At 41.4% G+C, this 25010-nt stretch overlaps 1 protein-coding gene across 1 annotated transcript in view; it reads right to left on the bottom strand.

Moving 5' to 3' along the window:
• The window catches only part of LOC147717053 (all-trans-retinol 13,14-reductase-like), a 656600-nt gene that overhangs the window by 72721 nt on the left and 558869 nt on the right, over positions 1-25010 (bottom strand). The window contains exons 7-9 of the mRNA XM_086923956.1: positions 24328-24466; positions 21085-21194; positions 11627-11793 (exon numbers count right to left, since the gene is read on the bottom strand). Of these exons, the coding sequence (XP_086780082.1) occupies positions 11627-11793; positions 21085-21194; positions 24328-24466 (416 nt within the window). The remainder of the gene's footprint in view (positions 1-11626; positions 11794-21084; positions 21195-24327; positions 24467-25010) is intronic.

The raw sequence follows: 25010 nt of genomic DNA, 5'->3' as shown, positions 1-25010 counted from the left end.
TGGTGTGTGATTCTCCTCAATAAAGTGGTTAGTCAATTTTGTTGCATTCCTCTTACATCGGATGCTACTCCGATGTTCACAAATCCTCAGTTTGACGCGTCTATTCATCATTCCCACATAATTAGGGACACATGTACATGTTATTAAATACACAACGTTGCTAGTATTGCAGTTTGTGTGACTGCGTTGTTCCCATTGTTTTCCAGGTTCAATATTTAGGAACTTGGTATGAGTAGTTAAATGGCACACTGCAGTCCCCGCATGGGAAGTGGCCCGTCACTGCTGGGAGCCCCCAGGCATTCAATACTGTTGCTTCCTGTTTGTTCTGTTGTCTTGCTGGACGGGTATGGACTAGTGAGTCTTTTAGACTTGGCGCTCTCTTGTAGGAAAAAAGAGGTTTCTCCCACTCAAACCGGTTACTTGTTATGATTTTCCAGTTCTTTTGTATGCAGCAGCTTACAGCATTAGACAGAGGGTTAAAGGTGGTTACGCATGTTAATGGTACCTCCGGCAATGTTTCTTTTGGATATGAATCCAACAAGGCATCTCTGTTTTGGTTGGTGGCTCTCTTCTGACTTTTGAGGAGAATCTTCTTTGGGTAGCCACACAATTCCAGTTTTTCAGTCAGTTGTAAATGTAAATGTAAATGTAAATGTTCATCTGCTTGCATCTTGAAATCAGCCATTTCGCTGCAGTTCCGCCTGATGCCGAGGTATTGTCCGAACGGGACGTTTCCCCTCAGTGATCGAGGGTGAAAACTAGAAAAATGCAATAAGTTGTTTTTAGATGTTGGTTTGTAAAATGTTTTTGTTTGGATCAGATGATCTCGTTTGTTTATCGTCACGTCGAGGAAGGTGATACTTTCTTTTACATGCTCATAAGTGAATTTGAGGTGAGGATCGCAGGTGTTAATCCAGGTAAAGAAAGGAAGTAGGGTTGCCTCTTCACCTTTCCATATCATGAGGACATCGTCTATATAGCGTTGCCATAGAACGATGTTGGAGGCAAAAGGGTTGTGCGGAACCAAGATGTATTTTCTCTCGAAACTATAGACATACAGTCCTGCCACCGAAGGGGCAAAAGTGCTGCCCATAGAGGTCCCTGTTACTTGAAGGAAGATCTTGCCTTCATATTCAAAAAAATGTCTCTTAAGTGCTAATGTTGCACAATCCACTACAAAGGCGCGAGTTGTTGTAAAATTCCAGGTGGTTTGATCTAGAGCCTCAGCTACCACTTTAATGGTCTCATCTTGTGGTATGCAGGTGTAAAGGCTTTCGATATCGAGAGTAACCAGAAATCATGGTTCTTCCGGCATCTCGATTGTGCGAAGCATCGCTAGCAGGCTCTTTGTATCCTTTATATACGTCTCTGTAGATTGTATTATTGGCTTCAGAAAGAAATCGCAATACTGAGATAGGGGTTCTAATAGAGACCCGATACCCAAGACTATCGGGCGTCCAGGTGGTGGCAGGATGTTCTTATGTGTTTTAGGTAACGTATAAAAATACGGTACTTTCCCGCTTGAGGACGTCAAAAAATCAGATTCACGTTTTGATATCCAACCGTCCCGTTCAGCTGTGGAGACAAGTTCAATAATCTCATCACGGAGACTCTCCAATGGATCTTCTCTTAAGAGAACATAGTTGTTGTTATTACTCAGTAATCGTTTACATTCACGATCGTAGTCCAGTTTTTCCTGAATCACTATGCCTCCGCCTTTGTCGGCACTTTTAATCACGATTGTAGTGTTTTGCTTCAGTGATTGAATCGCCTGGTATTCAACTGCTTTTAAGTTCTTATACACAGCGGGGCAGATTAGGGTTTCCACCTCGTGTAGTACCGCCTGTTCAAAGACTAGAATCTCAGGAGGTATGAGATGTGATGGAGGGGTGAAATTGGATTTCCATTTACATGGTGTGTCACTCTGAATTGTGTCAGTTACTTCATTGTCCTTGTTTTCAAAAAAGCTCTTTAGTCGCAATTTCCTAAAGAACTCATTAAGCTCACAAAGCAATTTAAACCGATCAAGTCGGGGAGTGGGTATGAACCCCAGGCCTTTTTCCAAAATGGTTTTTTCAGCTTTGTTTAGTGTGTACGAGGACAAATTCGTCACTAAGCTTATTTGTTTCTTGGGCCTGCTCTCTGTTCCCCCGTCTTGCTCCGGGTATTGTCCCTCACTGCTTCTGGTTGTTCCCAGTGGACCTGGTTGGTTCCTTTTCGTTTCCCCCAGCCTTGTCGGCCCCAGTCTAAAAAAAGACTGGGTGTATGCATTCTGGTGGAACTGGGGATGTGGGGCAAAATGCGGATTCCACCCCATCATTGGTCCCTTAGGCGTTCTCCCCACAGTCTTGATGTTCCCTGAATTCAGCCAGTGAGTGTAGCCTTGGATGGTTGGATTGTTGAGTGTGTTTGTGCTTGGATGAGTGAACAGTTGGTTTGAGAAGGACTGAGCAGCAGGATGCTGCTCCTGGTGGGGCTTTGCATGCTTTATCTGTAACCTGATCGAAACCTAAACAACATACATCTTTTATTAGCTAAAAGACTACATCCTCGATTGTAACACTGGTGAGGGGTGGAAAAGAAACTATGCGTAAGCAACTCGAAATTAAGAGGAAACTAGAGAAGCTTAGAAGAAACTAGAGGAACTAAGAGGATTACAAAGAAAAGGAGTTTGAAACCTGTGGGGAAAAATTGCACCTGGCAGTCCCACAAGTGTCTATGTACATCAGACAGACAGTAGTCCAGGGCAATTGATCATGCCAGCGTACTGTGTGCAACTGTTCTAGAGGGTGACTGCTGAGTTGAAAGGACTTTGCTGTCAAGTGTCAACAATGTTAAAGTTGGTATGTACAAGAAGATTTCGTGGTTTGACTACCAAATTATGGCAGTGAAACAACAGCATGAAATTGACCTTTATGGAGATCACTAAAGAAGAGTTTCTACTGCAGAAGGAGTATGGTCCCCGTCAGCAATGTTGAGACGCTGACTCGAGTTGGGAGTAACTTTTGGCATTTTGGACTATTTCAGAGCAGCGCAAGGAGTGAAGCGTGAGGCGCTGTGAAGCTACCAGCATCCATCTAGCATTGTTTACTTATGAATTAACTCACGCAGTGGGCCGGATCGGCTTGAGCAGAACAACAGTGTTTTATCTTGTGCTTTGTGTTGAGAGCATGCTGAAGAAGAACAAGCTCTTGCTGCCTTGAAGCAGCGGAGATGCGTGACATGCTGGTGTCCAGGCAGCAGCTAAGGTGCGTTCCTCAGTCATAGTATAGGGGTCTCTTTGCCCGAGTGTTAATGTTGTCCTGTCACAGTATGTGTAATACTGTCCAAGTGAACCTCCATCCCACTTTCTCCCTGTCTCGGTGTCCAAGTTGTCTAGGCTCAGTGTTCATGTTTTCTCTTCCCAGTGCACGTCTCCGTGTTCAGTCCCCATGTGACCTACCCCAGTGTCCATACCTCCCTCTCCCATTTTTCATTCCTCCCTGTCCAAGCATCCATGTCTTTCTGTCGCAATGTTATCCTGTCTTATTACCATCTTCACCTTGTTCTAATGTCTGTGCTTGAATATATATATATATATATATATATATATATATATATATATATATATATATATATATATATATATATATATATATATATATATATATATATATCAAACTCCAAGAACGCCCCGGTGAAAAAGCCACACATAAGAGAGCTTTACTCTGTATTTATTGCAGGCTGCAAGCAGAACAGCTCCCTCCTTCAGTATCTTCAAACTGGCCTAACGCATTCCGGGCAACACTCTGCCGTTGATCACTGACTGAAGCAAAGTCTTGGCTGCTATGAGGAACTGTCACGGCAACCTACAATAAATGGAGTGGAGCTCTCGCTGTGTGAGGCGTTTTCATCAGGGCAACTTTTTGTGTGGATTCGTAGCGGTACGCCTAACCGCAAGAACGTCCTGCTGCGGAAGAGCGGGGCTGCAAGTACGGCATGCCGAGAGGACAGGAGAGTCCTTTACTGTGGGGTTATCATGGCAGCGCAGGCAGTACTTTTCCAGTTAAAGGAACCCACTTGGGTAACAGTCAGTCAGTCATGAATACTTTTATTTGATTTCAATTAAAAAATCATAAAAGGGTGGGAACCCACCTTAAATAAAAATACATTTTAAATTTTAAAACAGAGGAATTTAAAACATTAAGACAATGCCGTTGATGGGTATGCTGGAACTAATTAAATTACTGAATAATTTCCTTTTTATCCAGCTCTCTTGCTGCCATTTTGAGAAATGTTATTGCTCTACAGGACAGTTGGATTGATGACCCTCCAAGGCATTGGATGACAGCAGCTCTGCATGTCCGTATTTCTTCCTTCCTTAAGGCTTCCCGAAGGACCGTTCTTCGGGTAGCTGCAAGGGAGGGGCATATGCATAGCAGGTGTAAAAGGGACTCTTCCCGACCTCCGCATAAGCGACATTCCTTGGATTGCCAGAGGTATTTCCATTTTGGTGTCAGATCTTTTGATGGAAATGACCCCAGCCGCAATAACGTTAAGTACTGTTTTCTCTCCTGGGAGAAATGATCGAGTAAATATGGTTGAGGTTTCAGCCTCTGATAGCCTTGAATCACGGTCCAGGCGTGTTATTTTTTTGAGACAGCTGTTTTGTCTATTAATAGGGAGGTCCTTTTAATTGCGTTGTTCACTACGATTTTGAAACTGGAGTAAGTAGGGAGGGTAACAAACTTTTATTCAGCATGACATGCCTGCACCCACTGTGGTTTTATTGTAAGGGACTTCGAGTACCAAGATGCTTTGCTGCACACGCCCACATGGGCGGGACTTTGTGTTATAAATGATGTTCCCATAATATATACATACATACATATTGGATATAGGATTTATCTTCTGAAATAATAAATCATCCAGCACTCCAAGGTAGATTACGAAAGTCCTTTTATTTATAAAAAATGACAAAATACATCTACGCGTTTCGGGAGTCAAGCTCCCTTGTTCACGATGTCTCACCACCATTGTTGCCTGATTAAAATACAGGGGTAGTAAAAACAGACAGTGGGTTTAACATTCACAAATACGTCTCAATTCTGTATAATACGTCGGCCATATTATAATGTGTTACTTCACCAACGTTATTAGACACAAAGCCTTTTTGTAGATGCCATCAATGCACAAATGTTATAAAAAGATATTTTCCTTTTCAGCTAATATTTTCACATTTTGACTGTATACTTTGGGAATTTCATTTCATTAACTCCCGTGTGCATGCATTGCGTAATTAAAGTGCTAGTGCCTACTTCGTAGAATTCATACTAGTTCGTTTTTTCTCACAATTTCTTTGGCAAGTGCTGTTTCTAGTATTTCATCAATTCTTACACAGAGTGCCAGTACTTCATTTGCTAATTTGTATTTCTAAAAAGCAAGAATTTGGTATGGATAAAACGACTCTTTACATAATAAAACCCTACAATTTCTAAAAATGGAAGGTTCACCTTATGTAAAAAAGTGCTGAAAAAAGTGCTAGTGCTTATGTAAACCTTGATAATTTTCTCAATGTAAACATTTCACTCTTATCTAATACAGTACTATAAAAATAAAGTGCAAGTGTTTTTGTAAACTATAATCAACTCTCTCATAGTAAACATTTCACTCCATATCAATGTACTATTGTGTTACATATGCATACCAAAAACAATGCAATTTCATCATAAAGTGCAAAGTGCAAATGTATAACGGTCTCTAAAGTGCAAGAATAAGCCTAATGTACAGGTCCACATCATGTAAATATTAACTCAATTCACTACCACTGAAAAAATATTCTAAGTTAAAAACACAATCAGTTCATGGTTACTAGTGCAGATCTACTTTTCAAATTTCATTATTATACTCTTCTAGTTACTTCAAGACAGACATAGATATAGATCCTCGTCCACATTGAGTCCAAATGGTTCTTTACAATTAAAATCCAGAATATAATATGTCTCCAATCTCCAGAGTTCTCTTTCCCTGTTCCCCCCTCTCTTTTTCTTGGGGACTTCTGCTATGCAAGTATATTGCAGACTCTCAGGGTTACTCTGGTGATGTGATTCAAAGTGTCTCGCGACAGGATATGTTCTGTCTTGATTGACAATTGCTCGCCTGTTTTGGAGGATTCTTTGATGTACAGGTAGAGTCATGCTACCTATATAAATTTTTGGACATGAACATTGTAACAAATAAACAACAAAACTACTTTTACAAGTTATGGGGCTCCTGATGGTAATGGTTTTATTAAAAGGTGTTTAAGGCTAGTTCGATTCATGCCATGATTGCATGCCTTACACTTTGTACACTTTTTAAAACCAGGTTTCTGTTTTAACCAATCAGATGAACGTTTCTTTCTATCCACAAATTCACTACTCACAATTAAATCTTTTAATGATTTAGATTTTCTATAGGTGATCTCAGGATTTTTTTGGACTCTGGAACCTAACACTGGATTGTTTTTTACCAAATACCAGTGTTTCTTTAGTATAGATCTTACTTCTTTGGGTTTTGTATTAAATGTAGTAATAAATCTAGAGTTGATCTTATTTCCCTGGATTTTATTTTGTTCCTGTTGTCTTTTAGTTCTTGATGGTTCAAACAGAATTTTCTCTCGTTTTAAGTTCCTGGTTTTACTAGCAGCTCCTTTCAGAATGCCTGGTTTGTTACCTCTTTGGATGAACCTACCAGTCATCTCTTTTTCAATTTTATCGAATTCCTCCTCAGTACTGCATGTTCTCCTTGCTCTATAGTACTCCCCAAAGGGGATACTTCTAATTAATGCTGCAGGGTGAGCACTGTCCGCATGGAGGACGGAATTGCCTGCAGTACTCTTTTGAAAAACTGTTGTTTCTAGTTTATCATTCCTTGGACTTATTCTAAAGTCTAGAAAGTCTATTGTGGTTTTGCTATATTGACCCACAAATTCCAAATTAAGGGAATTTTGATTGAGGTCACCAATAAATAATTTGTTTCCGCCTCCGTCCCTGCCACAGCACTAAGACGTCATCGATTAATCTAACCCACAATAGATCATGTTCAGTCCAATGGTCCAGGGGACCGCCCGAGCACCCGTTCCTCCCACCAGCCGAGATGTAAATTGGCATAACTCGGGCAAAACAGGTGCCCATTGCGGTCCCCCTTTCCTGCAGGAAGTAGTCGTTACCAAATAGGAATATATTTTTTGTGAGGCACCATTCCATCAGTTCCAGGATCATTCTATTCTGGGCAGAAAAGCAAGTTGGTCTTCTGTTAAGATAATATTCATTCGCCCTCAGACCATCTACGTGTCTGATACTAGTATTCAACGTAGAGATGTCTAGTGTCAATAAAACCATAGTTTCATTATCCCATCAGATATCAAAAATACATTTTAAAAAATCGGTTGAATCCTTGATGTATGAGGGAAGGGATCTGGCTATTGGGTTAAGGAAATAATCTATGTAACGGGAAGCATTCTCAAATAGACTACCACATGATGAAATAATGGGTCTCCCTGGTGGACTGGTCGGGTTCTTATGGATTTTGGGGAGCATGTAAAATACTAGGATGGTTGGTTTTTCTATTTTATTAAACTTGTGCTCATCCCAGCTTAAAAGTCCCTCATCCCTCCACGTATCTAGCCTTCCAAAAAACTCTATTATCACTTTATCATACTGTTTGGGGTTGATTTTACAATAACAATTACAATCCTGCAATTGACTCAGAGCTTCCTTTTTATACTACTCCCTTCCCCATAAAACAATATTTCCCCCTTTGTCTGAGGGTTTAATAAGGAGACCATCTTCATCCTGTATTTTCTTCACTGTCTTATGAAATGAAGATTTCCTGTGATCCTTTTTATGTTTTTTCAGATTTTCCACCATGTACAATTTTTTTGATCCCTAGTTACATTTTCTCCAAAGATAACCAGGTTATACTTAACAGTTTGTGGTAAAAACCTGGATGGTGCTCTGAGTGGTGTATGGTCACTTGCTTCTAGTCTAGATTCCAGTCCCAATATTTCCTCATTTTCCGTTGAGGCCGTGTCATCGAGTATGATTATCATGTCTTGTAATGCCGGTATATCATTAACACTGAAAATATTTGTATCGTTCTCAGAGGCTGTTGTTTGTCCTCCTGGTTGAAGGATATTGGTATGCTTTCCTGAATGCATTTTCGATAACTTGAGTTTACGGATGTATTGATATAGGTCCATTCTACTGTTTGGATAATTGAAATCATTGCTGTCACAATAGGATAGTCCCAAACTCAATATTGCTTTTTCATCCTCTGTTATCTCCACAGAACTCAAGTTAATAATAGTTGCATTATCTTTTGATGCATCAATTATCTCAGTGTGTTCGAGCGCAATGTTCTCTTTGTTTGCCATCCTTGCGCTCCTCCTGTATCCCTCACCTCCTCGTCTTTGTCTCCTTCTCCTCTGCCTTTTCTCACCCAGCCTCTTCCCCTTCCGGAACAATGACCTGACTGTTGTTCCATCAACATAAAACGGAATTCCTCTGTAACAGCTAATCTTATATCTCGGGATCCTGCTCTTGTTCTGAACCAGTATCTGAGCTAGCTTCACCTTGGTAGGCAGGGCGCAGATCAACTTGAACACTTTGAATTTTTTGTCGTCTTGCCAAGTCGAATTTTTTTGCAAAAGTATAAATCCGGCCGGATTCGTAATCAATACGAACCCTGGTAAATTTTGTGACTTTCCTCTCCTTAATGCGAGTTTTGGAGTGAATGCAAATATTGATATGCTGAAGAAGATTGGAGAAGTGCGGCTCACTGGTTAGAGCAGCAGACTCTGAAGCAGAGATCAGGTCCGGGACCAGGGTTCAAGTCCCGACGCGGCAGGGTCTTGGGCTCAATGTCCGCGGACTCGATAATTCTCGCCTCGGAGCCTACTCTAATCATGGGTCCAACGCTGCAACTCTGGGCAATAGCTTGCTTAATCTCCACAACGGCCCCTACAACACTGGGATGCCTGGCTTCACCTTGGGGGTGCCCAGGAGGGGCATCTCACAGGGAGAGCCAGGAAGGGTTCCACAGCGTTATACAGCGCCGGGACGCCCTGTTGGTGCAGCTGTGCGTGTTACAAAATACACTACTACAAGAGGACTGCTTGTTATCACTGTAGTAAAATCGGCCACTGAAAGTGGGAATGTAGACTGAAACCAGAATCATTTTGTTCCACACATGCAACGGAATACAAATCAGGTGCAAACACAGTCAGTAACCCCAGCACCACCATCAGCTTTAGTGCAGAATGTGTAAAATCAAGGGGAATGGGAGACCCTGGGCATCAGGCAGGTCTAGGGCCCCTGGGCCATCCTCCAGTAGTCAGGGCTGATTGAAAGGAGTTGTGGTTAGGAAATGCAGAATGATGTGTGGTGTGGAGCAGTGCAGATTTGATGGATGCAGAAGCCTGAGAAAACTCATATATTTTGTTAATATTTGTTTTACCTGGCAATTTAGGAGGCTTGCTTAACTTAGCGCCATGATGTCCCCTGGGGCTGGAGATGTGCTTCATAAATACTGAGGGCCTTATTTACAACAAAATGACGCAGCGAGGCACCACAAGACAGTTTGCTGCGCCGAGCTGTGCCATTTTAAAAGCACAGAGATGTGTCATATTTACAACAATATGTGCTTTCTCTGCACTGGCGCACAATTGGCTGCCATGCTCCAAAGCAGGCACCCTTGCAAAAGGGTGCCTGCATTGCGGGGCTGATTGTGAAGGTACACCTTTCTGCCCAAAAACAATCATTGATAGTGTTTTCCTCTTCCTATGTGTGCTGCAGAATTCAGCATATACAGAAAGAGGAAAAAACGAGGAGAAATAAAAGTATTTCTCCTTGATGCGCCTCTTTACGCCTCCCCGGGGAGGCATAGGATTCTGACACATTCGCAGGTTTACGAAATGTTGTAAATCTGGAATGCGGCAGAATCCATGGGTGTTCTGTGGGAACACCCACAGCAACACCCATGGCACGCCACTTTCATGTAAAGTGATGAGTGAAAAGGGGCCGTATTTACAAGGCCTTGAAAAGGACCCACGCAGGGTGACTTTGCGTGGCTTTGGAAATATACACCACACTCACTGCCAGTGCGTTAAGAAAAGTGATGCACCGGCGGCACAAGGGGCTTGTTAATAAACCCCTGAATTAGTAAATAAATACATAAAATAATCAATACATTTTTAGGTGTGCATGCACGTTTGTCAATTTTTCTATGAATGCCATCATATCTGTGTGTCAATTACAGACTGTGAATATGTAAATTTCTTTGTGGCCATGCTTGTGTGGAAGGCGGTGTTTTCCTATTTGTGTGAATGATATCTGGTTGTCTGTGTTTATCTGAATGTCCGTGTTTAAGTGTACATCTTTCAGTAAATTATGTGTCTCTGTGCTTACCTGCATGCAAGTCTGGCCCCGTTTCAGTGAGTACCTTTGCGCTTGTGTGTCTGTTTGGCTCTCTTTGTGTGTTTGTATAGCAGACATTTCTGTGTGTTTGTATTTGCATGAATGCTTATGTCACCATATCTGTGAACGCCTTTGTGTCATTGTTAGTGTGAATGTTTGTGTACATGTTGTTTAGAAATGTTAATAAGAATCTATGAATGTCTGCATTTCTGTGAATAGGTCTGTGACAGTGTTTTTAAGAATTTCTCTATGTAAGTGTTTTTATGAAATTTGAATGCTTGTGTGAATATCAGCGAGTTGGATGAATGAGTCATCAGTATCCTGCATACAATTAGGGGTAGATTTACTTAACATTTGGTGAAATGAAACAAGACAACTTGCTGTGCTGCTTTAAATGGAAAGGGCAGGAATGTGCCATATTAACTGACATATGGCACATTCCTGCTCTATCTCTGCACTGGCACACTTATGGTTAGCAAGCGCCAAGACAGGCACCCTTGCACCATTGTGCAAGGCTGCCTTCATTTCAGGCAGGATTTCTTTGCGCACAAAAACAATCCTCGGGGCATTTTCCTCTTTATATTCTTTGCAGAATGCAGCACACCTAGAAAGAGGAAAAATTAGAAGAAATAAACAGTTCTTTTACATTACGCCTCTCCTGGGAAGGCGTGGCATTTGGACGCATTACCAGGTTTAGGTTAGTATATCTGGAAATGTGCAAAAACTATGGGTGGATGTGTGGGAACACACTTGCTCCACCCATGGCATTTCTTCCTAGCGCAGAGAAACTAAGGGGAGCAACCTGTGCTGCCTTGCGTTACTCCAGAATTACTGTGCCAAGCAGAGCCACGCATGGTGGCTCTGTGTGGCATATTAAATCTAACTTAAGGGCTTGCGTCACCTTACGTGACAACAGCGACGCAAGCCCTTGGTAAATCTGGGCCTCAGTGATTAGGATGTACTGCAGCTAAAACTTGTTTTCTTGTACATGTTCATGAATAACTGTGTTTGTGTGCATGTGTGAATTTCTGTGTATTCTGGTTCACGTGTGAATGGGTCTTTGTGCAGGTCTGTATGTTTTTTGTGCATGTTTGAGTAACTAGGCATTTTTCTTTGTATGTAATGATGTCTCAGTGTGTGTGCCTGCTTGTGTCGTGGTGCATTGTTTATGTGGAATTAACACACTTTACCTTATCCTTCAGTTGTGGGAACCTCTCCATAGCTGTGTCTATCATTGTCTGTGCAATCGCCATCTTGTAGGCCTGGTATTCGGGGCCTCTGTGCTTCACACGGCCATCCTTCCATTCCTCGAACCACTTGTAGGGGGTCATAGTCAGTATAGCCATGAAGGATTTCCCTGCGGACCAATCGCAATATATTATCACCTGTCCTAAATTTGACATTCTGCTCACTGAGCCGACTTTGATCACTACCTTTGGGAACGTCTCTACCCTCTTCTGTCCTAAAAGTGGAAGCATTTCACGTAAACAGTTGACCAGGAGATCTGTAAGCACTGACGCCAATTCTATAAGGCTAATTACAAAGGATTTCTACCAGATCAAGGGGGAATCTTTTTTGGACCAATAAAGAACTACTCCAAAGAAAATTCCAAATAATTTTAGTTTTGCCTTGCAATTGGTTCGTGTCTAGCTGTGGCTCCTGCTTCCAGTTACTATTTGACGAACCAGTAGAACCTCCTGTGGTTCCTCTATTGGACACATACAGTCCGTTGTTCAAAATAATTTTATATAGTTGTATAATGATGTGCCTAAATTGGATCCACCAGAAATCATTTGCAATTGGTTAACTGGAAATTCGCTGGGCGAAATTGCTAGGTTTAATCAAGTTCGAAAATGTATAAATGATTTAAATTCTTGGCTCCACCCCTTCAGGCGTGTCTGCACTCGGCATTATGGTTGCTGTAGTTCCAATTCATAACACAATAGTCTGGCTATCCAACTTCTCCCAACAAAAAAATCCAGTCAGGTCGCCGATTAAAATGGAGCAGCTTGATACTTGATACTTTAGCAGCAGGAAACTGCCGTTAAAGCGGTGATAATGGGCTTGATAATATGCCGCTGTGAATTCCCATAGAAGCCCATGTTCTGGTGTGAACATGGGCTTCTATTAGAATTCTCAAGGGCATATTATCAAGCCCATTAACTACGCTTTAGCTGCAGTTTCCTGCAGCTAAAGCAGCGATAACGCCCTCCTTGATAATATGCCCCTAGGCCTATTAACATTAAAAGTAGCAAAAATGCTCTCAGATTTTTAAATCAGCCGAAATGGATTTTTGCTACTTTCTAGAATTCACTAATTTCGATTGGAATTTGCATGGTTTCCATGTTGGATCCATAGAACCACCAAGCGATCCGCAATTTGGTTCAATTGCCTCTGTACAGTGTTCACTTTGCACAGAGGAATGGAATCCCTGTGTAAATACACATTTTTATTTGTTTTTCGCTCTGTGGCTAAAATATTTACCCCTGTGTATAAAGTCCTTCAACTACATTCCCACTAAATTTTCACTCTGGAAAGGTATTTCTCCCACTTGCCTGGAGTAAATATTGCCAACCCTATGAAGGCTGGAAAGGGAAATGCTTGGAGTTTGTGAATGGCCACAAACATACAAGTTTGTGGGTGTTCACAAACTCCCAAGATGCACCATGCCTTGGAACACCCTCAGTCCAACCCTTCAGTAACATATAGAGATGCAGACGCCTCAGCACTAGTGGTGGATATCTCTGCAAATGTAATTGGGCTTACACCAGCCAGAAATTCATTTGTGAATTCCTTGCACATGTAACTGAGTTAAATTCGGTTGTAATTTTACATTTATGGCCAAATTTATCTTTGTGAATAGTCTTGAAGTTTACAAGAAATTCCATGCTCTGGTCACCTCCTGCTTTGAAATGCTTCAACAATTTTTGCTATTTTACTGTTGAGTAGGTTTGATTTTTGTTTTTCATGTCCTTTTAGGTCCGTTTGTTAGCTTCCATTTTCTCCATAATTTTTGTTTAAATGTTTTAAAAATTTGTTGGAGCATTTCACCTTAAAAATAAAAGTAAGCTATGATCATGGGTTGAAGTAAGGAAACTATTAGCTTTGAAAAAGAGAGGAAACGTTGGCTGCTTATGATAGCTGGGATTGTAATAGTTTAATCCTTCTCCAAACTATTTTATTGCTGCGTCCTACAAAAAAATCAATTGTTCCAGATTCTTTCTTGGAGAAACTACCTGATATAATGTTGTAGGATTCTTTTCAATCACTAATTTGACAAACATTATTAAGTCATTGAAAGAAGAGCTGCTGCCCAAATCAGTTTGTTTTTTCTCACAGTAACTAAAACGTCTTCAGAAGCACTGGATGGAATAACATTTGCTTCTGTTTTTAGATCTGGGTTTTGACCAACTACGAGCAATATGCATAGAGTAGACTGACTTATGATACCTGCATAGACAGTATTTGAGCAGGGATTGCTATTTAAGAGATCATTTGTATTCAGGCACAGGTGTTGAGTTTTCCCACTCAAGTTAGAACCACCCATATAAATGTACTCCTTTATTCAGATGGCCTATTCAGTCTTGACCATATGCCTATTAGTCCTCAATAGCTATTGGATGCCCTCACTGCCTTTTACGCCTTAAAGATCCTTACCGCCAATAGAAATAAAACACAGGTGATGGTGTTTTGATGGAAAAGGGTGATAGTCAGTACACACTAGTCCATGGTGGGCAATACTCATCAGTACTGGGATGGGGTATTGCTCTAACCAAAGCAGTTGAATGTAGTTGGCTCACTGTAAGCTGGGGGGTTTTCAGGTGGGAAATAGTTCTTGGGCAATGCTTTGAAGGCAGATAAGATTGTGACCTTAGGTATTTGTGGGGGTTTCTATCTTGTGAATGTTGGAAATTTGCCCTTTATGAAGGGTCGCCCCAATTTCTTTTTTTTGCCTTTATTATGAATCTAATTTTTGTTTGCTACAGAACTCAATGCACTTTTCCCCAGCTAACAAGGGGTAAAGTGCTGGTGCTTCTCTTTCAACATGGTAAAACTGTTAAATATATGATTGCCATTTTTAATTTCCTTGTAAGTCCTTGGTATATTGGACCAAGGTGTACCCAGGACCTGTAAGTTAAATGTCACAAATGGACTGCAGTACCAATTGTGCCATCCATTGCAGTTACTATGTAAATATAACCTCAGTCCTGCCACCAGTAGCTTTGCAGTGCAGGTTTTAACTGCAAATTTGACCTGGAAAAATAAATCATTGTGACCGGCCTAAACCTTCCTTTTAAAAATCTATAAGTCACCCCTAAGTAGGCCGTATTGCGAATAAGGCAGTGTGCATGGCATGTAAAAGTAAGACATGTAAAAGTTTAATGTTAAGCATGTCTTTACAGTGAAATACCCAAAAAGCAATGTTCTCTGCAGCAGGGCTGACTGTTCCATAGAAAAGCATTAGGAAGCAATATTACGTTTCATAAATTTTATCTCTGCCTAGGAATCAGATACAAATTAAAGTTTTGGACTGTTTAAAATATTTTTTACAGGCCCAATTCACTGGTGGCGTCTGATTTCTAAGAAATATTTTATAAAGAAGACATTTAAAAAGTTACCTTTCTCCTATCTGAAATCCCTGTAAGCTAAATCTGCATTTTGTACTACCAGCCAGTAATTAGCTATGGATGGGGTGTGAACTTTCTTCCAGGATAAGGACAAAAGGCCTTGGGGGTGGGGAGGTATTGTTGTTTTGCCCTTGATAGGATAGCTTGCTGGCTGAGCCCAGCAACCCGATTAACTTCAAAAATGGGTAGGCTGTCACAAGCAGATGAGCTTGAGGCCTGCACCCTTATTTTGTCTTCACAGTGGACCGGCATTCATAACAGCGGGCCTCTGCTTGACATCACAGTGTCATCACAGTGCTGGAATAGTAAGACCTGCTTGATAAGTCTGCTGGATTTATATTAAATATTTGAAGCATACTTCAAAGAAGAGAAACAGAATGCCTAAACAATGTGTGTGCATCCACTGTCAGGGTGTTTCTAAGCTCCCCATTGTCCTTCCCTACCAGACTTCAGCCTTGGAGTTTTTTGGAGGTACCGAGACAGCCTAAAATTGGAATTTAGTTTTGGATATGGGCGGACTCTAGGATTACCATAGAACATTCCCAGATTAAAACCCTCAGATCACAAAGCCCATGTTTAGTATGGCCAAAGACTTTGACCATCTTGAAAATGCCCAGATATGAGAAGGGTTAAGCCTCACATTTACCCCATTTGTTAGGGTGTCCCCAGAGGTCATTCCCATTTACTAGCCGGGGCCAGCATCTCTAGGCATTCACTTCAGAACACTCCTGGACTTGTGGAAGATCAGAAGAGGACTGAGACATAGCTACCAGGGGGTTGAGTTCAGGTTTATTTAGAGATTTTAAATATTTACCTTGACTAGAATTGTGATTATTACTTCAGGTGGGTTCTTACCCTGCCAAGAAATAACTCAGGGGCATATTATCAAGACAGATGATGAAATTATCGCCATTTTAGCGACAGAAAACTGCAGCTAAAACGGCGATAATGGGCTTGATAATATGCTCTATGGAATTCCAATTGAAGCCCATGTTAAAGGTAAAGGACATCTAGCATGGGCTTAAATTGGAATTCCATAAAGTATATAATCTAGCCTATTATCACCGTTTTAGAGGCAGTTTTCTGCCGCTAAAACGGCGATAATTTTAGCTCCTGTCTTGATAATAAGCCCCTTAATTTCTTACACCTACGGAGTTTAAGGAGCTCAAAAGGCTGGAATAGTGAAGTAGTGGGTAAAAAGCCGGACCTGGGAGTCAATGGGGTAGTTAGTGGTTATAGGGAGATGGAATGGCTAAGCAGGGTGGAGAATGGCTATCAGCTGTTTTAAAGATTTCGATAAAGGATTTGAACTGGGCTACATTTTATATTGGTAACCAACTGATTGTGACTAGATAAAGGAATGTGACGTACTAACACTGTAGTGCAGGGCACACCCGCACTTCCATTTGCAAACCAGTCTCCTGTGTCTATTTCACATTCTCTATTGCATATGTTAACATGGTTAGAACATGTAAACACAATGCAAATTTAAAAATTGGAATAATCATAATCAAGAATCTTCATATGATAATTCCAACAAATATCATTCACACTACTCCACCTGACTTCACTTGCACTGAGTCATCACTTGTAGCTCCTTGATATTTGTTGGGATTGTCATTCCAAGAGTCTTGAATACCATTAATCCACTCATTACATTTGAATTGTGTTTACATATGCTTTCACTTTGCATTACTTGCGAGTTGGATTTTTTTTCTACCCATCTGTTAGGCCTTTCTAAAGTATTGCCTTTGGAGCATTGTCCACAAAAATGGCTTCAGGTATCCTAGTCTCTTAGGATTATAGGTTTTTCCACCTCCTTTTTTACTGACGGTTATAACATGGACAGGAGCATGCCACCTCACATACACTGAGCAGGGCTCACCCACTATGTCATTGAATGCTGGAGTCACAAATGTAAGGAATCATGCACTCCCAATCTTCCAATCTTGCACCAAATGGGTATTCGGTTTGTTGTGTGCATAAAGGGTAACACTCTCTGATCGTTGAATGTAAACAAATTGTGATAAACAGCAGCGTTCCCCAATTGGGGTTCGTCCCCTTTAGCTAGTATCCCACTCACCTGGGGATATCCTTGTTAGAGTAAATCAATGTTTCACCAAACTTGAGTTGCAATGTTGTATTTTTTTTATTTTTCAATGGTGAGAATTGCTATTCACTGGCGAAGGTCTACATAGGCCCGAAATGCATTGCGATGGGATGATGTAAAACAACACTTTCATTGTTGATCAATATAATACAAAGTATCACTACTTCAAATTAGGTGGGATGATGAGCACCGAATACCACCATTGAAAAATAAAAAAATTAAAACATTGCAACTCAAGTTTGATGAAAATGTGATTTACTCTAAAAAGGATTATCCCAGGTGAATGGGATACTAGCTGTGCTAAAGGGGACAAACCCCAATTGGGGAACCCTGCTGTTTATTGAGTGCTGGAGCCGTCGAACAAACAGCATCTACCCATGTTGCGTGCAGTTAAAGACTTCACCTGCCATTATGGGTACCTCAGAGAGACCCCCGAAGGGCTAGGGTGAAGAGCGCCCCTGCTATGTTGATAATGACAGTAAGTGTTCTGCCATAATGCCATGTCTGTGTAGGTTTACAGTCTGCGCTGTAGCCTCCTTGTGGTAAATCTCCTATTGAGCGGGTCCCAGAAGGTCTCTCTGAATGCCCTTGTGGCAAATGAAGAATGCTACTAGTGTTTCACCTCACACCCTTGGACCTCTTTGTGCTTACACTTTTGCAATATGGGCCATATGGACATTACAAGCCGGCCTCAACGGCGCTGCCCTCGACTGGATCAAGTCCTTTCTAACGGACAGATCCCAGGCAGTAAAACTGGAGAATTTCATTGCTCCCAAACTCTCCACCTCTTGCGGTGTCCCACAGGGCTCCTCATTATCCCCCCTCCTTTTTAACTTATATCTCAAACCGCTACTGCACTCCCTGAAACACAGAAATGTCACCATTTACAACTATGCGGACGATTTGCAGCTGATATTCCCCCTCAACTCTATGGACTCTACTAAGGAATTTCAAACCACCATGCTGCACATCCAGAGCTGGATGGACCAGAACCATCTTAAGCTCAACCCTGGAAAGACCGAGCTTGTACTCCCTGGTAACAGCGCTTTAAGTTGGGGCCCCCACTTCTGGCCAGCCTCGATGGGCTCCCCTCCTTCCCCCACCCAGTCAGTGAAAAGCCTCGGGGTTACTCTCTGCTCCGACCTCTCATTGAAAACCCAGGTCGGAACAGTGATCTCTTCCTGCTTTTTTCAGCTAAGAAAGATAAAAAAAATCGCCCATTTGCTGTCTCATTCTGCACTCATTCAGGTGATAATCGCCTTGGTCCTTTCACGTCTGGACTTTTCCAACTCTATCTACTTGGGCCTTCCTCTCACCCTCGTTAAACGCATGCAGATTGCTCAAAATCAAGCGGCTAGATTAATATTTAAGAGCAACCGCAGGAAGTCGGCCAAACCCCTACTAGCCTCCCTCCACTGGCTCCCCATAGCCCAACGGATCACCTTTAAGGTAGGCTGCATAACCTTCAAAGCCTTTCACGGCAAAAGCCCCAAGTTCGTTAACCATCTCATAAATAAATACGAACCGACCCGGGATCTTCGTTCTGCCCACCTGTCCCTTCTCTCGCTACCCATGTACAAAAAGAAACGCCTAGGTGGATCTCGCTTCGCCTACCTCGCCCCCAAAATCTGGAACTCCTTTCCCCTGTCTATTCGGAACTGCACTAAGCTAGTAGAATTCAGGAGAGCCTTGAAGACCTGGCTATTCAAACAAGCGCACGGTTAGAGCATTGTCACCTCTGCCTCATCAGTTACCTTCTGTCTCTCAGCGCCATGAAACCTCTGGGTGACCGTGCGCTTAACAAATTCCGAATAAGAAATAATAAGATACAATTGACATCCGGAAAAACTTCTGCCCGCCAAATTTAGAGTTGTCTGCCAATCCCGAGGACAACTCTCTACACTGACAGGTGTCATGGCGGTTCCTATCAATATAGGAAAGGTTTTACAAACTGTATCATCAGTTATGAAGGCACGCTATCAAACTTTTCAACAGCTTTTTGTTTTTTCAAAAACAAACTCCCAAAGAAGGAATTTGTTTTTAAAAAACAGGTCATTATTATTTTTTTCCTATCTCTCACATTCAGGTTTTTACTTGTGGTGATGGATACGCAAAAAAGGCATTATACCGTCCACCCTAAACAGGGTGAACGGTGCAATCTCCTTCCACCCGAAGCCCCGACCCCATCTGTCCGTAGTTAAAGGTATTCCATGAATGGAGCCTTTGGGGTCTCTGTTGAGAAAATAGTAAAGGTCCACTCGTCTCGCAGGGGCAGATGTTTCAAGGAAAATTTTAATCGCAAACGCTGCAATTCGCAAAAAAGCAGCGTTTGCGACTAAAAATTCGCGAAGTGGAATGTATGAAGAAAAATGTATAGCAAAATTAAGGAATCGCAAAATTTGCGATTCCTTAATTTTGCGTAAACATTTAAGGAATCGCAAATTGCGATACCTCAAATGCTATGCATCAAGCATTTCAATTTAGCAATTTTTCCTTAAGAAATCGCAAAATACCACCAACTTCAAGTTGGTGGTAATTTGCGAATTCTTACACAAATGCACTTTTTTGCATTTGTGAAGGTGCCATGTGGTGCACGTACATGCCCATAGGGCATGTATGTGCGACATATGTGCACACATGTGAATTTCAGGGGTGCAGCAGGGTGTCCTTATGACACCCTCGCACCCTTGAAATTATTCTCAATTTGCGATTCTCAAATTGTGAATCGCAAATTGAGAATAACTTCCCATTCATTCCTAAGGGCCTCCTGACCCATAGAAATGAATGGGAAATTATTCCTTAATTGCAAATTTGCAATTTGCTATTCGCAATTAAGTAATAATAAGAAATGGCTAAAAAAATAGCGATTTTTTAGATACATACCATTTTGTAATTATCAAATAGCGATTCTCAAAAAATCGCTATTTGAGAATTGCAAATAGGTATTTTGAAACATCTGCCCCTAAATGAGGCAGGCAGACAGAGGGCTTGCCGGGGCAGGGCATTCCGTCGTGTTTGTAACGGAGCACCATGTCCATCAATTTCTAAATCAGGCTCTACATTGATATTTGGAGAGTGTGAAGGGTATGATAAAGGGTGTGTGAAATTCGGATAATTTGCTTAAGCATAATTCCATGAAAGTTCAAGAAAATGACGTGAAATGATTTTTAATTATGTGAAATGCAAATATGGCTTTTGCACTACATTCTAGTGTGAAATGTATCCCTTTGTCAATTTCACAGCAAAGACGGGCACTGTTCAAACAAATTAGCACCAAAACACACCACCCACAACCGCTGCTTGTGTTTGTATTGTTCCTACGTTTCCACAATATATTTTTGTAGAGGATATGGCAGAATTACACAATGTAGCATAATGGAGTCATTTTTGGGAAATTTGTGAAAGAAGCATAACACGAAATTCCTGACATTACACAAATTAAGGCAATGTAAATTTAATTTCACTCCGGTCTAGTCTAGTTATGATTGCAGATGGAATCATGTGGTGGGATCCAGAAGACTAAAGTGTTGTAAAACTTTGCAATTTTCTCAGTGGCTGCAGACAAGTGTGGTAGAAAATCCTTTGGGGAGCGGATTAGGGTGGAGGTAGACATTTATGTGTGGGGATATATCTCTCTGTTGTAGAGGGCAACGGAAGAGAGGTCAAGTACATACTTTTACCTTTATACAGTTTTATAGAGGATCCCTAGGAGGACCTGGGATCAGAGATCAGGACTCTTCCTTTTTTTTATTCAGCAAGTGAAGTGGGTGGTGATGCATCTTGAGATATATATTATTTGGTGTGTGAGTGAGCGGAAAAAGCATTGCTGAGTTTTTTTGAGGTAGCTAGTAGTCTCATATTGGGGTATCATATTGGTTCAGGCAAGAAACCGATTGATAGGGTGGCATACCTGGGTGTCTCTGCTGGTAGCCTGGGTCATTGGCCGATGGAAAGGTGATTAACATCATAGGGATATTGCCAGGTACCTCCTCTTTGTTCAGAGCTGCATATCTGATTCTCCTGCATGGGAACAAAGAAAGAGCTTTCTGATGCAGGTAATGCCTGGAGCACTATTCAAATTCAACTACTACTGACCCCAATCTGCTATTGATTTTCTAACCAGCCTCTTGAACCTTAAATGAACCTGCCAGATTTTATTCCACATTGCAGGTTCTAATCTCATCAAACTTTGCATCCTCCAACTCACTCTTCTGGTCCATAGATCAAAACAGGTCTCATCTCAATTAATGTCTAGTTACTTCAGTTTCAAGATGCTGCTTTCGTGGTGAATGAGCACTTCGTTAGTGATACAGAGACAAAACAGAATCTTGCCATACCTGAAAGGCCAATCACATACTGTTGTAAGATGATTTATCAAGATCTGAACCTATGGTCCCCAAGGGATTCACCCTCACCTGTTGATCCCTGGTTACCCATTCCCAGGGGTTCACACCTCATTCTGTTGGTCCTCATCTCTCTGATGTGATATCTTGACTTGCTGCCCACATCTTACCATTTCCTCGGACAAAAGCTATACTCACAGACTATTTTCTTTTGTGAGCACTAACCAGTCAATTAGTCGACCATCCTTGGCCCAAATTCAAATAGATCACTTCTCCATGTACCTCAGCTAGCCCCTTTTATGTGTACGTGACGGCACACCTCCTAGGGTGTTCTCCTCAACTGCTGACCCTCATTTATCCATCTGCCAAGCACCTAACTTTGTCATAACAACTTTAGGTGCCCTAATTCAACTTTCTGGCACCAATCCCTCCATTGTCACCCTTGAACGTAGCAATATGTGTTGTGCCACCTTGGCACTCCAACGTTCTATGTGGTCATACTGAGGATTTCAGATGACCCAGTGGCCCTTAATTCGTAGATCGACCAGTGCCAGTCATTTCATCTCCATCACAAAAACAAACAAGAAACAGTACAAACCTGGCTCAATAACATGAACCTTGACGGTTTCAAACCACAACTTTCACCAAATACTGAATTCACTTGGATTCACCCAGATCACCAGCGTCACCCTTAAGTTACACATTGGCAAAAACAAAGACACCAGGTACCAGCTCTCTCTTCAAATGAAAGTGAAACTGTTTCTTCCAGAAAACGACTTGAGAACTGCTGTTTAAGCCCTCTTGTATTGCACTTGGATAATGTCCACAGCCTTCTCCAAGGCCACACCCCCATTCTTATAGAACTCTATCCTCTTCCCATGCCGGCCTGCACCTTCTTTAAAACCAGCTGCCGGACTTGCAAAACCATGGCAACCAGCACTCCAGCGTATCTTGCAGACAAGCTCATCATCACTGGTGGTTCTCGGCACACCCAGAGTCAGGATGCTATCAAACTGCAGACTAAGAAGTGTACAAACAACAAAGTAGCAGATCTTTTTCATCTATGCACCCAGGATCTGGAACAACATCCCTGTATGAAACAGGACCATCTCAATGCTGCTCCAATTTAGGCAAGAGTTGAAGACATACCCTGTTAAAGAATACTACATCACAATGCATTAACCATCCACAAACCAGCTACCTCTCCTAACACTTGTTGACTTTGTGCTTTTCTTTAACTTTGTCCAGCGCTGTGCTTCCTTTTGGCCAGGTTCACGCTATAGAAATACCACATACATGAATTATCTTCATGATATGCTCTTACCGATATTTTTATGTCTAATGCCGTGGTGTTCTTTACTGACCTTCAGCTTCAAAATCTACAGCATCTGGGGTAAGCCTTATCCAGCACATACTTGGAAATTGTATTGAGTGCTAAATATTGTCTCATGGCTGCTTCTGTGAGCTATGTTGTTCAAATACAGAACCAAGATTCCGGGGTAGCAGGAACCCACCTAAATGTGCAGTGTGACCCCTATCTGATCGTACACTTGAGTTTCCAAAGGTATGAATTATGATATTGAACGTTAAACCAATTAAGGGAAGTTTTAATTAGTTATAAACCATGATCAATTATTTTTCCATCTTGGCTCTGCCAACTGAAGCAACACACATTAAAAGGAAAGCTGAAGTGGAACAATCCTGCAACCACATCCACAGTCCAATTAATTTCCAGATCTGCTCATGCAGGTCATGCGGTCCAGTTACTTGGATATTAGGTCAGACACAAAAGTCCTGAGTCCAAACAATAACTCTGGGGCCGATTCACAGAACTAACTTAAGACAAAATCCTAAACTTACTACCATTTTGGTATTCACAGAAGGTACTTACTTATTTTGGTATTCACAGAAGGCACTTACTCATTTCGGTATTCACAGAAGTTAGGAGTCCTAACTTTAGGACTCCTAAATGCCTTCTGTGAATACTGAAAGTCTTAAAGTTAGGATTTTTCTCAGTTTAGGAGTAATAAAGTTAGGACTCCTAACTTTAGGAGTCATAAATGCCTTCTGTGAATACCGAAGTTCTTAAAGTTAGGGTTTTTCTCAGTTTAGGAGTAGTAAAGTTAGGAGTCCTAACTTTACTACTCTTAAACTGAGAAAAATCCTAACTCTAAGACTTTCGGTATTCACAGAAGGCATTTAGGAGTCCTAAAGTTAGGAGTCCTAACTTTACTACTCCTAAACTGAGAAGGCATTTAGGAGTCCTAAAGTTAGGAGTCCTGACTTTACTACTCCTAAACTGAGAAAAATCCTAACTTTAAGACTTTAGGTATTCACAGAAGGTATTTAAGAGTCCTAAAGTTAGGAGTTCTAACTGTACTACTCCTAAACTGAGAAAAATCATAACTTTAAGACTTTCAGTATTCACAGAAGGCATTTAGGAGTCCTAACGTTAGGAGTCCTAACTTATGTGAATACCGAAATGAGTAGGTGCCTTCTGTGAATACCAAAATGAGTAAGTGCCTTTTGTGAATACCAAAATGGTAGTAAGTTTAGGATTTTGTCTTAAGTTAGTTCTGTGAATCGGGCTCTCCGTGTGTAAACTGAAACTAATCAGTAAAAGAGACCTTAGTGATGTATAGCTTCATTGGGTGGACCTACTGGCCATATTGGTGCAATCATCGACTTGGACAGGGTTAGATAGACACATTGCAGATGCAAGTGTTGTACTATCTAGGCAGATGTTAGCCAATTCAGTCATGGGTTGCTCACATAAATTCCAACCCTTTGATTTGAACACCCTCACTTACATGCCGTCCAGATCATTGTGCTTGTAGATCCAACAATTGGTTGACTTAAGTCCCAGTTCCTCTCTCGATCCTTTCAAACCCACAAAGACCAAGAAAGATGCCATTCCGTGGTGGATTCTGTTTAGTTGAGACTGTAACGCTAAGAGAGGGAGACAGAAAGAGACATGTTCGAGAGTACATCACTTTCATCTTTTCTGTCCAGGGGATTTTCTACCTTTCGACTGCAACAGACCCTGACTTCCTGCGTTCCTTCATACTTTTTGCACAGACATCGACTGAGATTTACATACAACGATTACCCATGAAATGGGAATCTCATAATCCAGAAGTCAAGTGGGTAATGCACCAGAATCTGTTAATATTTCATTATCTCTGGATTGTCACTGAGATTACCAGGATTACTTACCAGTTTTCTTCATTACCTCAAGTCCGTTTTTTCTTGCCAGAATCATTTACTCTTTGTGGTGCAGTCTACCCCTTTAAGGCAGGAACATGGAGTTTGCCTTCCATTAATCTTATAACATTTTTGACCATATAATTTGGGTTTGCTTCTACCTCCACTGCTTTAAAAGCACCAACCCCTCAGCACCCTTCAGCTAAAAGCAAGCAGTACCATTCATAGAACAATTCCAGGATGGATTGCGCCAATGAAGAATTTGACTTGGAATAATATTGTGTGTGAT

The sequence above is a fragment of the Lissotriton vulgaris genome, chromosome 5, assembly GCF_964263255.1.
Source record: "Lissotriton vulgaris chromosome 5, aLisVul1.2, whole genome shotgun sequence".
In the NCBI taxonomy this organism is placed as follows: Eukaryota; Metazoa; Chordata; class Amphibia; order Caudata; family Salamandridae; genus Lissotriton; species Lissotriton vulgaris.
Note: the sequence above shows the minus strand (reverse complement) of the source record. Positions and strands in the feature narration are given on the sequence as shown.